At 47.6% G+C, this 12,819-nt stretch overlaps 1 protein-coding gene across 1 annotated transcript in view; it reads left to right on the top strand.

Moving 5' to 3' along the window:
- Positions 1-1,244, top strand: part of BCAS4 (breast carcinoma amplified sequence 4) — a 52,778-nt gene extending 51,534 nt beyond the window's left edge. Inside the window, 1 exon segment of the mRNA XM_066387503.1 lies at positions 715-1,244. Coding sequence (XP_066243600.1) covers positions 715-837 — 123 coding nt within the window. The 3' untranslated portion in view covers positions 838-1,244.
- Positions 1,245-12,819: the final 11,575 nt, after the last annotated feature.

The following is a 12,819-nucleotide window of genomic DNA, read 5'->3' as shown; positions in this document are numbered from 1 at the left end:
ACCATTTCAAGAAGAACGGGATCCGGATGAGGCCTGGCAGCCCCAGGAGAGGCCACTGAGCCAGGCCGGGACACTGGCTCTGGCCTGGCCTGGTCACTGGCCTCTGGGGACCCACATGGGCCCCTCCCCTTGCCTGGGCCCTACACTTGTCTTTTCAGCATCTCAGATGCTCTTTGGCCCCCAACCCATGTGTCAGGACGAGGGAGCTGGTCTTTGAACTGACATTATTCACTTGAATGTTGTGTTTTCTGTATGACACTGGCCGGTGTGCCACTTCTCAGGAGAAACGGGGTGAGGAGATTGTAAAGCTGTGGGTTACCCCCCATCGCTTCCCCCAGGCCGTGAGATGTATGCCGTGGCTATTTCCCAGTGGCTATTGGAGGACTTGTGTCCAATTCGTGGGGGTAGGGCACAGCCCAGGAAGGTGCCGGGAGAGAAGGGGATGGGGTGGCAAAGGCTGGGGTCCCCAGCATCCTCCAGGTGGGCTGAGCCAGAGTGGGCTGAGCGGGGACTGAGTGGGTGGACTGCTGGGCCCGACTCCTGGGAACACTGCAGAGCTTCCTGTGCCCACGTGCGCGGTGTGAGGGCCCTTCCCTCACGCGCTGCGCTGGCTTTAGCTCTCCCAGGCAGAGCTGCCAAAGCACCATGGAGTCTTGGGTCCCGAAACAAGCGGAGTCACATGGCTGATAGGGCGTCCCATTTCTGTCGTTCCAGAAACTGTCTACGCCGGCACCCCCGACGTTCGAGCTGCCCACGTTGTATAGGACCGCGGACTATTTCCCTGCGGACGCCGGGGTGGCAGCGGCCCAGACCCTCGGCTGCCGTCACGGTCTGTGAGCATCATGGTCCTGCCACTGGGAACACTGGGAAGTGAACCTCTCTCTCTCTGTACGGTCACTTGGGTTTCTTCTGTTTTTATTGCTATTGATGATTTGTTTGCCGAATTTCCTCCCTCGCTTCCTGTGACACCATGGAGTATGGAGGAGTGGTCGGAACCTGTCTGTGGCGGTGCGTCAGGGAGGAGCTGAACAAGGCATTTTCCATCAGTGGCTGGTGGTCAGTTCTGATGAGCCACCATGCCTAAGGGACAGCGGGGACTTTCTGTGGGCAGGGCTTTGCCCGGGTATCACGGGGGACTGACGCGGGCCCAGAGGGCTGTGTGGTTCCAGGTCCGTCACTGTTGTTGGTTTGGCTGCAAACTCCACTGGTGTGGGAATCATGTCAATAAAGGTGTCAAGAGGTCACGTGTAGTCTGGGTGTGGGAACGGGGTCAGGGGAGGGGTGATCAGTTTCCTTTTACCCTGTAAATGTTTCCTCTAAGGCGGCCCCTGTCGCTTGGGCAAGCCCTGAAATCCCCTGAAAAAGCCCTTGGCCCGCACCTGCCAGGGGTGCAGCTCGGGCCTTCAGATCTATTGCAGGGCCCTGGCCGGATGGCCCAGTTGGTGAGAGCATCGTCCATATACCAAGGTTGCAGGTTCAATTGCTGGTCAGGGCACTTAGGAGAATCAACCAATGAATGCATAAATAAGTGGAACAACAAATCAATGTTTCTCTCTCTCAAATCAATAATAAAAAAAATTTTAAATAAAGAAGATCCCCAGCAGACATGACATGCAGAGGTCTTTAGTACTTCCCTGATCTTCAAAGGTGTGTTTGCATTAATTTCTTGTCATACAGGTGAGTTCCCTGCTATTATCTTGAAAGTCCTGATTCCACACTTTAGTAATGAATATTTCTAGTTTTTCTGGATTCCCTCACAGAACCAAGAGAACACACACACACACACACACACACACACACACACACACACATACACAAACACGTACATGTGTCTGAACTGCAGACCTGCACTAGAATTTTGAGAAAATCTAACTTAATGAATCAGGCAAGATAGCAGCAAAGGAAAAAGTTTAGTCTTGCCAATTTTAGGATAATTTTTGGGATTAAAAGATAAAGGTGGATCCCTTTGAGCCGACATTTTTTTGTGGAGATGACTTGTAAACTTGTATAATTTTTTTTTTTTTTGAGAAAGAGAGAGAGAGAGAGAGGAAGGGAGAGAGATGAGAAGTATCAACCAGTAGTTGCCTCACTGTAGTTGTTCATTGATTGCTTTCTCATATGTACTTTGACCCAGGGGCTCCAGCCAAGCCTGTGACACCTTGCTCAAGCCAGCAATCTTTGGGCTTAAGCCAGTGACCATGGGGTCTTGTCTATGATCCCACACTCAAGCTGGTGACCCTGCACTCAAGCTGGAAACCTCAGGTTTTGACTCTGGGACCTCAGTGTACCAGATCAACAGTCTATCCATTGCACCACCACCAGTCAGGCTAACTTGTATAATTTTTAATTAAACATTTTATGAATTAATTTAAATTATAGCAGTCTAATTTATATACAGAAAGGTACACTGATGTGTATGGTTCACTGAGGCTTCACAAACCGAACGCATCTGTTGACCCGTCCCCAGATGCAGTAACAAACGTGGTCAGCATGAGAAGCCCCTTGCGCTCCCTGCCCCTGGGCGCCCCGGCCTGACAGCTAACAGTGCAGACGGTGTTGCAGGCTCCTGGTCCCCATGGGCGGGAGGGCGACTGGAGAGTGGATATAGTGGGTTGTCTCTGCGTCTGGCTCCCCAGCTGGCACTGTGCCTGGGGGGTGTCCCTGAGTAGGTGCGGATCGTTAATTCTCGCTGCTGGGTCGTATTGATCGGGACTGTTTTTAATGAAGGAAGCTTAGCTACTCACTGTTCCCCAGTCTGCTCAGAAAGAGCATGGATTCGATGGGAAGTTAATTTTTTAGACAAGCAGTGAGGACACCAGTCTCTAGATGGCCAAGTATATGTTGATTGCTGCAGAAGCCGAGGCTCCTCTCTTCTTCCAGAGCCTGAACCCCGGGCCAGGAAGGGGTGAAAGGCAGTGTCATGTGATCAAGCCTCAGCAACTTGAGTGCCCTAAAATAGAGACCCACAGGACTGAGGCTAAGAGCTTATAGGCTCTGAGGTCAGCCATCATCCCCTGCCTGCCTCAGCTGTGTGACCCTAGACTAGTTGCCTACCCTCTCTGAGCCCAGCTTCCTCCTCAGTAAAATGCAGTGAATAATGGCACCTGCAGGTGGGGGCAGGGCTGTGTGCTATGTTTCTTGGTTGCACCAGTGGCACTCGAGGGCCTCAACAGCAGTGACTCAGGAGCGGCCCTTACATTTCAGAGGAAGAGCAAGTCATGAGTGAGAGCTGCCAGAGGTCCAGCTAGCTCTCTCCAGGTTTTGCTGTCCCTGGATTCTTTTTTTTTTAATTATTTTTATTTTATTTATTCATTTCAGAGAAGAGAGAGAAAGAGAGAGAGAGAGGAGGGTGAGGAACAGGAAGCATCAACTCCCATATGTGCCTTGACCAGGCAAGCCCAGGGTTTCAAACCAGCAACCTCAGCGTTCCAGGTCGAGGCTCTATCCACTGCGCCACCACAGGGCAGGCTGTCCCTGGATTCTTTTACGCCCCCCTCCAAGTCAGTGAGGTTGAATGAGGACAGCTATGAGAAAATGGTGGCTAATGAACTAGGATCAGCCATTCCCAAGTTCCCTGGGGGTTGCAGTGCCAAACAAAAAACTGCTAGGGACACTTGGGGACACGTGGGGGATGGAAGGCCAGACACAGCCTACCAGGAATCCCCAACCTCGGTTCCTTCAAGCTACTGGAATTCTGGAAGCCCTGTCCTTGTGCCAGGTGACCTGACAGGCGTCCCCTTTAACACAAGTGCCCAACTTCCTCCTGTCAAGTAAATGAAAGCTTCAAGTACTGACTTGAGCAGGTCTCCAAGCCCGTTGCAAGGGTCACTTTGCAGCCTAGGAAAGGGCGATCTTTTACTTTCTGTTGCGGCTCTTGTTAGGGACGCCGGGAGAAAGGCCTTCAGCCTGTTACCTCCCCACAGCATTGCATGTCTGTCAAAGCAAGAGGTTTCAAGATGGTGGCCCCCAGGATTGACAGAAATGTATGCTTTGCCCCGAACCGTTTTTAAATTGTTTTCATGTTGAAACAACTGGGTAACCATCTGGTGAAAAAGTGAGTTCCATACCTCACTCTGTATGCCAGGAACAGTTCTAAAATTCCAAGTGGATTAAAGAGGAGCTAAATGTATAAAAATTAATTTATGAGGAGGCAGAAACATTCACAGAATAATACAAAATCCAGAAGGCATTAAAAGCTAGATGAAATTGCATATGTATCTATCCTCTGAATGGCAAAAAATAAACAGAAAACTCAACTGAAAAAAGAAATCCTAGCCCTGGCCAGATAGCTCAATTGGTTAGAGCATTGTCCCAATATGCCAAGGCAGTAAGTTCAATCCCCAGTCAGGGCACATACAAGAATCAACCAATGAATGTATAAATAAGTGGAACATCAAGTTCATGTTTTTCCCTCTCTCCCTCCCTCCCTCCCTTCCTCCCTCCCTCCCTCCCCCTTTCATCTCTCTCTAAAATCAATAAATTTTTAAAAAATCACAAGCCTGACCTGTGGTGGCACAGTGGATAAAGCGTCAACATAGAATACTGAGGTTACTGATTCTAAACCCTGGGCTTGCCTGGCCTGTGGTGGTGCAGTGGATAAACCTTCAGCCTGGAATGCCAAGGTTGCTGGTTCGAAACCCTGGGCTTCCCTGGTCAAGGCACATACAACAAGCAAACAATGAACAACTAACATGAAGCAACTATGAGTTGATACTTCCCATTCCATGCTCCCCTTTCTCTCCTGTCTCTGTAAAACCAATAAAGTATTTAAACCCTGGGCTTGCCTAGTCAAGGCACATAGGAGAAGAATCAACTACTATGAATTGATGCTTCCTGCACCCCCCCCCCCCCCACCACGTTCTCTTTCCTTTCTCTAAAATCAGTAAGTAAAACCTTTTTAAAAAATAACAAGCCTGCTGACCTGTAGTGGCGCAGTGGATGGAACATCTACCTAGAACACTGAGGTCACCTGTTCAAAACCCTGGGTTTGCCTGGTCAAGGCACATATGGGAGTTGATGCTTCCTGCTCCTCCCCCCTTTCTCTCTCTCTCTCTCCCCTCTGAAATGAATAAATAAAAAAGAATAATTTAAAAAAAGAAAAAAAAAATAACAAGCCTGGCCTGTGGTGGTGCAGTGGATGGAACATCTACCTGGAACACTGAGGTCACTGGTTCAAGACCCTGGACTTGCCCAGTCAAGGCACATATGATAAGCAATCAATGAACAAATAAAGTAAAGCAACTATGAGTTGATACTTCTCAGTCCCCACCTCCCTTTCTTCTCTCTGTAAATTCAATAAATATTTTTTTTAAAATCATAAAACAAAATTCTAAGCAAATTCAAAAGACAAATGACAAACAGGGAAAATATATTTGCAGCTCATAGAGAGCTCATCTCCCTAATATATAAACAGCCCCTACAGATAAACAAGAGGAAAAAATAGAACAATGGGCAAAGGAGATGCTCAGGCATTTTGCAGAAAATGTGAAAGGCTTTTATTATTATTATTATTTTTTTTTTTTTCTGTATTTTTCTGAAGCCGGAAACGGGGAGAGACAGTCAGACAGACTCCTGCATGCGCCCGACCGGGATCCACCCGGCATGCCCACCAGGGGGCGACGCTCTGCCCACCAAGGGGTGATGCTCTGCCCCTCCGGGGCGTCGCTCTGTTGTGACCAGAGCCACTCTAGCGCCTGGGGCAGAGACCGAGGAGCCATCCCCAGCGGCCGGGCCATCTTTGCTCCAGTGGAGCCTCGGCTGCGGGATGGGAAGAGAGAGACAGAGAGGAAGGAGAGGGGGAGGGGTGGAGAAGCAGATGGGCGCTTCTCCTGTGTGCCCTGGCCGGGAATCGAACCAGGACTTCTGCACGCCAGGCCGACGCTCTACCACTGAGCCAACCGGCCAGGGCCGTGAAGGGTTTTTAAACACTTGAAAAGCTAGTCAGCTACCCTCTGTACCAATATATATGAAAGAAGATTGAAATTACTCAGTTTTTACTCATCAGGCTGACAAAATGAAATATTTTTTTAAGACACCATCAATGAAATTTTGAAGAAACATTCATTCTCTTATATTGTTAGGGAAACCACTCTCATGGAGGTTCGTGGACTGTACTGTCAACATCAGAAATGTGTAACTGCCTGACCTGTGGTGGCGCAGTGGATAAAGCGTCTACCTGGAAATGCTGAGGTCGCCGGTTCGAAACCCTGGGCTTGCCTGGTCAAGGCACATATGGGAGTTGATGCTTCCAGCTCCTCCCCCCGTCTCTCTCTCCTCTCTCTCTCCCTCTCCCTCTCTCCTCTCTAAAATGAATAAATAAAATAAAAATTTAAAAAAAAAAAAAAAAAAAGAAATGTGTAACCACCTTGAACTACTAAGTCCACCCTTAGGGATCTAGCCTCCCAACATACACACAAGAGAAACAATGAATGGAACATGGGACTCGCCACGCAATTGAAATAGCAAGACTGGGAAGCACCTCAGTGTCTGTTACTCGGATTGGTTTAGGTATATAGCATGCCCGTGCATACATGGATAGATGGGAGCCCCCGAACCTGTAAAAATGAACTAGGAATTCTTTATGAATCGGCATAGAAATATCACCAAGCTAAGAAAGCCAAAGTGCATAAAAATATCCGTGATATGCCACCATCTGTGTGCAGAAGGAAGCCATCGAAGTTCTCTGGGAGAAGTAATTTGAGAACAATGAGTAATCTATCTGTTTTGGGTGAGAAGTGGACTTTTCTCTTGTACTTTTGTGTATTTTTTTTAATTTGGTGTTTAACTATTCAAAGCATTTAGTTAAAATTAGTGGTCAGCAGGTGAACATTTGGACAGTGCCAATAAAGAACTGGATTTTCCGTTCCTCTTCGAATGTGGGCACCATCGGGCAGTGCTGGGCTCCTGTCCTCACAGGGCAGCAGGGAGCTACAGCTGAGTGCCTTCTGGAGGGGCCCTGCACTTTCTAGGTTTCTTTGTCTCCAAATAATTTTACTAATTGATTTCACCTGCCCGGCCCCTGTGGGCATTTGCATGTGAGATCCTAGGAACTACGGAGAATTTACTCCCAGAATTTGGGGAATGTGAAGAAATGCAGCGCGGGCAGCTGCATGGTCTTTGCAGTTCAAGCAACTCTGTGCCCCACTTTCAGATTCCAGGGGGACGGGGTGGGGTGGTCTCATTATAGAAATGTGTGCTTTCCACGCTCTTTTGGGAGTGACTGATACCAAGTCAGACAAAGCTATCATAAGAAAACTACAGACCAAATCCCTTGTGAACATACAGTGTGTCCTAGGTATGAATAGGTATGAAAACTCTCCTAGTTTCATACCTATTCAGTGCAGTTCGATGTGGGCTCATGCACAGATTTTTTAGGGCTCCTTAGGTAGCTATCCCGTATAGCCTCTACACACTCGTCACTGACTGGTGGCCTACCAGAATGGGGTTTCTCCACCAAACTGCCAGTTTCCTTCAACTGCTTATCCCACCGAGTAATGTGATTCCTATGTGGTGGCGCTTCGTTATAAACTCGCCGATATTCACGTTGCACTTTGGTCATGGATTCGAATTTAGCGAGCCACAGAACACACTGAACTTTCCTCTGTACTGTCCACATCTCAACTGGCATGGCCGTGGGCTGCTCCGCTGTATACACAGTGTTACGTCATCATCTGCGCATGCGCACATACTGCCACATCATCCTACAGAAACTGGGAGGGTTTTCCTTTTATTTGTTGCAGATTTCACATTTCTATCGTCTTTTGTTGCTTTCCTGTGACCGGTCAAAAGTGCACCATGACTTTACGGACACACTGTAGATGCAAAGGTCCTCAACAAAATATTAGCGGACTGGATTCAGCAACCTATAAAAAGGATTACGTACCGTGACTAGGTGGGGTCTCCTAGAAATGCAAGGTTAGTTTAACATCTGAAAATCAATGTAACATGTGCTGTATTAATAAAGGTAAAAAAAACCATGCAATCACCTCAGTAGGTGCAGAAAAAACATTTGACAAAACCCAGTGTCCAGTGACTAAAGCTCCAGCTCCTGGTGGATCGGGGAGTCATCAGAGAAGAGGGTTGGAGGACTTGTTGACCCAGGCAGGTGGAGGCATCAAGGCATCTCCCCCCCCCCCCCCATCTTAAAGCAAAATCCCACTTTGTCTTATGGTCAAGAGCACAACCATCTTGGGGTTTGGAAAGATATTCAGCGCAACCCTGACTCCAAACAGCTCTCAGTGAGTCCTGCGGGTTCACTGTGGGTTTAAAAGCCTCAAAGTTCTTATAAGTGGCCGCACTGGATGCATTGCAGGCTTGCAAGGCCTTGGGGATGCATGGGGTCGAAAGTTGGCCTCTGCCCTCTTCACTGGGACTCCTGGTGGGTCTGCTTTGCTGGCTACACACGATGCGAGTTTGAGGAAGGAGTTGAGCAGAGGCAGCAGGCAGATGTATTTGGTCGAAATAAATGTCTGGTTCCCTTAAAGGACCAAACCAACCCAGCCTGAAGGCTGGGGGCAAGCCCCTTCACCCGGAAGGACTTTCTCACAGGGTCTGCCAGGGAGCCGTTCAGGTATAAATACAGCAGCGTGTCAGTAGCACCCCTCTTCTGGGAGAGCCGGCCCGAGGCAGGGGCGAGGTTGGAAACCGGCAGGAGCACCCCAAGAACAAGGTATGTGCTTTCCTTCTGTTGGTGTGTCTGGTATGGCCGCTGTGGGGCTGGAGCCAGGGTGAGTTTTCTGTGGCCAGGCCCGAGGTCTTGTTGCCTTGGGGAACGGTGGAGCCTTGGGGACATTAGCTTGCATGTAGGCTTGTTGTTCCACTTATTTATGCATTTGTTGGTTGAGTCTTTTATGTGCCCTGACTGGGGATTGAACCTTGGCGTATTATGATGATGCTCTAACCAACTGAGCTACCCAGCCAGGGCCAGTTGTATCTTCAAGTGTAGAGATGGGTTTTTTGGCTGTCCCACGGGTGTTTGTTGAGGAGGGGGAGATAGAAAAAAAAGGTCTTCCAGGAAACCACTAGCAGCAAATCTGTTAACCAGGGGAAGGCTCGTGCTGTAGCCCTGGTTCACTGGTGGGTCTTTAAAACAGTGAGTCTCAGTCTTGGCTGCACATTGGAATCAGCTGGGCCACCCTGTAGACCAGTTACATCAGAGTCTGGGGGAGGGGCCTCAGCATGGCCAGGTTTTGTGACTTCAGTATGCATTAGGCCTGGGGATTAGTGCTTTTAAAGAAAAGCAGTCGAGATTTTTTTAGAGGAGGATTTGCTATCTCTTCTCTGTTGTAACAATTGCACTTTCCTGCTGTTTTCCATATTTGACGAAGTTTTGTGTGAAAAGTGTAATGGCCTCCCCGTCTGTCTCATGCCTTCCTGAGTTTGGTATGGAACTGGTTTGAGCTGGTTTCTCATTCGGGTTGAATTGATTCCACCCCAGGACCAGAGAGGGGGGCTGACTGATCTCAGCCAATCAGGGTAATACTAGCTCAGCAACTCACCAGCGTAGCTCTGGCCTGAGCCATTGGCCGCAGAAACTTGCTCTGGAATGGGCCAGTTGGCTCTGAGCTTAAGAGTCTTGTTCAACAGTGGGGGAGGGGGAACCCTCTCCGGGAAGGTGAACGGAAGTGCCTGATGAACACCAGGGTGCCCGGGATGAAGGTGACCCTGTGGGTGTCAGGATGAAAGGACAGAGGACCTGGGCACTTGCTGATGTCACCGAGCAGCCTGCCCCACTCGGGGAGAGCGTGTTACCTGCATGTCCTTTTTTTCCCATTGAAAAATAGACTTTACTTTTTAGAGCAGTTTTAAGTTCACAGCAATTTTGGAGACAGTAGCGTTCCCAGATAGCCCGTCCCCACCCGTGCATAGCCACCCGCAACTGTCAACATCCTCTTCTGCACACACAGTCATCCATGGACACGCTCTACCATTCGTCTGGTTTAAGGTGGTTTTTAATTTTTTCCCACTGTCATCTCCTAGCTGCACGTCCTGCCCTGTCCCCCACAGGCGGCCTCTTAATACGTTTGCCATGTGTCCTTTCAGTCTACCTGCCGTACAGGTACTTACCTCTGTGTAGATCCTTGAAAATACGCAGAAATGATTTGTGTGCTTTATTTTATACAAATTTCAGTATGAGTCTCAAAGCCACACTTTTTCATAAGAAATAGGCACACTTCCATAGGAAACTACACTGCTTCTTGCACACTCTTCCTGTGTTCTCTGACTTGGGTTCAGTGAGAGCTCTTTCATAATTCCATAAATGGCAGGTAATTGATAGACACACAAATTCTTTCTTCTCCTGGGAGGGACAAAAAACCCCCAAACTGGTTTGTCTCCCCCTGCAATTCATGTCAATGTTTCTTTACTCCATTGTAAAACGTTTGTCATCCCTATCAATAAAAAGTTAAATTTATAATGAGAAACTCCGAGAGCTTTGTTAGCCGACCAGTTAACATTGAAACAAAAATCTAGGAAGCCATGCTGTTGGACAGAAATTTTGTCCAGCACACCAGCCACCAGCCATGCACGTGGTTGTGGAGCATGTGACATGTGGTAAGTGTGACCAATTTTTCATTTGATTTTAATTAACTGTAATTGGGATATTCCAAAAAGAATATGAAGTGATAAAATATCTCCTAATTTTTGTGAGAATTAGGGGAGATTTCAAAATGAATATGAAGCGATAAAATATCCCCTAATTTGTGAGCAGTGAATAATGTGAACAGGCACATGTGGTTAATAGATAGACTATTAGATAACACAGCTCCAGATGACTGACATGAACTTTAATAATACCCCTCTCGCTCCTAGGGAGATTTATTGTTTTTTCTCATTAATTGAATTTATTGGGTTATATTGGTTCTCAAAATCATATAGGTTTCAAGTGAAAAACGCAATAAAAATGCCATTTGCACACCTCATCGTGCGCCCTTTGCTCTAAGTCAAGTCTCTTTGCGTCCCTACCCCCCCCCCCCCCTTTGCCACCTCCACCCTGCCCCACCCCCTCCCCTCTGGCCGTTGCCACAGTTGTCTGCATCTGTGTGGTGTGTGTATATGTTTTGTGGCTGATCCCTACACTTTCTTTCATCCAGTCCCCAAACCTCCCTTCCCTCTGACAGCTGTCCATCTGTCCCACGTGTCATGCCTCTGTTTCTGTTTTGTTCATCAGTTTATTGTGTTCATTAGATCCCACATATGGGGGACATCATATGGTACTCGTCTTTCTCTGACTGGCTTATTTTACTTAGCAGAATAATCTCCAGGTCCATCCACACTGCCACAAAAGGTAGATTTCCTTCTTGTCACAGCCATGTAGTGTTCCGCTGTATAAATGTACCACAGCTTTTTTATCCACTTGTCCACTGATAGGCACTTGGGCTATTCCAGATCTTGGTTATTGTAAATAATGCTACAGTGAACATAGGGGTGCATATATTCTTTTGAACTAGTGTTCTGAGATTCTTAGGATAGATATGTATCTGTATCCAAAGCATGTCCCCTTCATTAAGCCCAGTCTTAGTTGGAGTTCCTATTATCTGCCAGTGAGACTCTTATTTCATAAAAAAGCAGTCTAAAGCCAGGAGAGTTAGGTAGTCACAAAGACTTCCCTGGGAGCACTCTGAGCCAGAGCTCTCTTGACTTGTCATCTGGTGCCACCAGCATGCATCAGGTAACAGATCCATGCTAGGTGGACATAGGCTCATCCAATTCGTTGTCTTGCCTGGGCCGATGCTCTAACCAACTGAGCTACCTGGTCAAGAGTGATTTTCCTTTTTAACAAACAGAGCAAGTGTCAGGCTCACAGATTTCAACAAGCAATTACAGGTGAGAAAATTTTAGTATATTGTTTTGTCTGTCTTGTATTTATTTTTATGAATGAAGGTTTTTATTAAATGGCAAATTATGTTGGTTGTCTTTATTTTGTTTTGTAGAGTTTTCTGTTTTTAAAAGGGGAGTTGAAATGTCCTAAGTCCATCAAGCAGTTCTTAGGCAGATGTGGCAAAAATGATGAAGGCGGCTACAAACGAGTGTCATTTGGAAACGTTGAGTCAGGGCAAGTATGTGTTGGTTTAGAGACTGGGGCTCACGTCTTTGCGTTCACAGCAGAGATAGCCTTTCTTATGAGGTTCGTCTTTCGCCAAGGCCAAGGCTGCATGGTATGGCTGGGAATCCCAGCGATCGGATTCAGCTTGGGTCCAAGCTCCATCTCCCCAATGCTAGCTGGGATCTTGGGATGTTAGCGTCTCTGAACCTTCTGGTCCTGAAACATGGCACTAATACTTCCTTTACAGGACTTTTAAAAAAATACCTTACATCAAGCATTTTAAGATTTTTTTTTTTTCTTTACAGGGACAGAGAGAGTCAGAGAGAGGGATAGATAGGGACAGACAGGAACGGAGAGAGATGAGAAGCATCAATCATCAGTTTTTCGTTGTGACACCTTAGTTGTTCATTGATTGCTTTCTCATATGTGCCTTGACCGCGGGCCCTCAGCAGACCGAGTAACCCCTTGCTTGAGCCAGCAACCTTGGGTCTAAGCTGGTGAGCATTTTTTTTTATTTTGCTCAAGCCAGATGAGCCCACGCTCAAGCTGGCAACCTCGGGGTCTCGAACCTGGGTCCTCGGAATCCCAGTCCAACGCTCTATCCACTGTGCCACTGCCTGGTCAGGCTAGCATTTTAAGATTTTATTTATTCATTTTAGAGGGGGGGGGGAAGAGAGAGAGAGATTGAGAGAGAAAGAGAGAGAAGGTGGGGAGGAGCAGGAAGCATCAACTCCCATATGTGCCTTGACCAAGCAAGCCCAGGGCTTTGAACCAGC

The sequence above is a fragment of the Saccopteryx leptura genome, chromosome 5 (genome assembly GCF_036850995.1).
Source record: "Saccopteryx leptura isolate mSacLep1 chromosome 5, mSacLep1_pri_phased_curated, whole genome shotgun sequence".
Classification (NCBI taxonomy): domain Eukaryota; kingdom Metazoa; phylum Chordata; class Mammalia; order Chiroptera; family Emballonuridae; genus Saccopteryx; species Saccopteryx leptura.
This window is presented reverse-complemented; position numbering and strand designations above follow the sequence as displayed.